At 32.2% G+C, this 2454-nt stretch overlaps 1 protein-coding gene across 1 annotated transcript in view; it reads right to left on the reverse strand.

Moving 5' to 3' along the window:
* The window catches only part of NBEAL1 (neurobeachin-like 1), a 208658-nt gene that overhangs the window by 114723 nt on the left and 91481 nt on the right, over nt 1–2454 (reverse strand). The window contains exons 17-18 of the mRNA XM_012655033.1: nt 2244–2400; nt 616–774 (exon numbers count right to left, since the gene is read on the reverse strand). Of these exons, the coding sequence (XP_012510487.1) occupies nt 616–774; nt 2244–2400 (316 nt within the window). The remainder of the gene's footprint in view (nt 1–615; nt 775–2243; nt 2401–2454) is intronic.

A 2454-nucleotide genomic window follows, 5' to 3' on the forward strand; every position in this document is an offset into this window, starting at 1 on the left:
GGGTAAGGCTTAAATAGAAACAAACCATACAGCTTACAAGAGGAACAAAGGTGTGTCAAGACAGCTCTGGATCAATCTAGTAATCCATTTATATAACAGTTATCAAAATAATTTTCAAGGACAAGGAAATATTTGTGAAGCAACTCATCCATATGTTTAACAAGTTATTAATCTCTCTGGACTCTGTTTCTTCATCTGTAAAATGGGAATAATAACAATACCTACTTCATAAAGTTGTTGAAAGGATTAAGTAAGCTCATATATGAAAAGTACTTAGCGCCTGACATACACTAGGTGCTACATGAGGTTAGCTATTATTATTAACTATTAAAATGTTGTGAATTGCCACATAGACCCCACCATAAGTCAAAGAGGAGATGAGGATGGTATGACAAAGTGAGTATTCCACTGAGATGATTTTTCAGATTACAATATAATTAGTTTTTTATTATGTAAACTGAAACATGAAAAATGTATATAAAAATAAGTTGAACAATTTAAAACCAGAAATAGATATGAAAAAAGAATGTATAGTCACAGAATGGTTATGTTGCAAGAAAATTCATATACCCACAAATGTCCCTAAATAAAAAGATGCTTAAGAAATGTTTGTACCTTAAAAATGATTTCTCTTAGTCTGTCGGAGTACTTCTGATTTAAAAGCAAGGCATAAAGTATGTCAGCATTTCCTGGTTCAAACAGCAGTAAGAAAAGCTGACCTCTAGTTGGGCTGGTACGTAGGAGACTGAAGAGTATATCCAAAATTCCAAAGAGCTTTTAAAATTAAACAACACAAAACAAACTCATATATAAGAGCAAAACGAAAGTCGTAAATCACAAAATATTTAACCAAATCCTACATACCCTAATGTTTTAGCTTAACTGCACTATCTGATGTTTTCTGAACCAGCCCTGCTTTTTGTCTTACTCCATTTCCTTTTGCATACCTCCTCTTCACTGTCCATATTCACCTGCTGAAACCCTACCTATTCTGCTTCGTCCATATGAAAATGCATCTCTTCCATAAAGCCTTTCCTGGTCTCCTCAACATGTAAAACCCTCTTATGAAAACTTTGTAGGACTTTGTATCGCTCTTAAAGATATTACCATACTACACTTTGCTTCATAGTTATTTGTAAGCCTCTTACTGACACCTTCCCATATAAGGGTAAAAGTAAGAATAATAATTCATTCATCCTTACATTAGCTGCAACATTTAATATTATTCTTTGTATATGGTAGGTTCTCAACAACTAATGCTTTGACTGAATTGACCAAGACAATACCATTGGCAATGAATCACAGATGCAACTATCATGAAATAAGATGGCTACTCATCATTCTAAATAATGAGAAGCTTTTGAGGCAGTCCAACCTTACAGGAAAATCACCTAAGTTAACTCACTACATAATACCAAATCTGAAGTCATGTAACCACTGAGTATGCAATGAATATTACATATGAGGGCAAAATATTTTAGTGGACATAAATCTGCTCAAATTTGTGATGCTAAGAGGGTTATACAGAAAGAGTGCTGAAACAGCAGTAAATATACTTGGGTTCTAGTTCCAGGTTTATCAGCTGTGACTTTTTAAATCATATTGTCTCCCTGGATATAAATTTCCAAAAGTGTAAATGAGAAGAGTAATTCTTGATCTGTATATTTTATATGAGTGGTTCTCAAATTTTACCATGTATGACAGAATAACCTGGAAGTTGAATCAGTAATATACTTTCATTTCTAACAAGTTCCCAGGTAACACTGGTCAGGGACCATTCGATGAGAACCACTGCCTTAAAGGGTATTTCTAAGGATTAAATGAGTTAATGTATGTAAAAGTATTTTAAAATTAGATACACATTTACAATTTACTCTTTATGCAACATTTTTATAAATCTATGTTATATTAAAATTCATGTTAGAAATCTACCCAGTAACTTTGATGATAGGTAAACATATACCACGTAGACTTTGAAAACAGACTTCAGAACTGCCAGACAAAGCAACTATTTCCACATACTATATTTTCTAGCTAACTGAAATATTAAATTACATGGCCATCTATTTTATTAAACTTTCAGTTAGTCAACAAAATTTAATTCTTTAACTGCATGGTATTGTGTGAGACTATACATATTTTCCTCTTAAAATATTTAATCAAACAAAATGCAACTTTATAATAAGATGACATAGCAACTTCAATGTTAAAAAGGAAAAATAGATTTATCTCAGGCGTTATACCTGGTCTTCTTCATTAGTAGCAGCTATGTAACCCATAATACTTTGTATCTCTTCGTGAGTTCCACCTTTGCACAGAAAATATTTAATTAGTCCATACAAAGAAGTCCTTAGTGTTCGAATATCATCTAGAGATAGCTCATTATATTTACAACCACTCCTGAAAGAGAAAACAAAAGTGCATGAACTGAAACTTTAATTTTTACATTTTTTG

Source organism: Propithecus coquereli, unplaced genomic scaffold (assembly GCF_000956105.1).
Source record: "Propithecus coquereli isolate 6110/MARCELLA unplaced genomic scaffold, Pcoq_1.0 Scaffold113, whole genome shotgun sequence".
Taxonomy (NCBI): domain Eukaryota; kingdom Metazoa; phylum Chordata; class Mammalia; order Primates; family Indriidae; genus Propithecus; species Propithecus coquereli.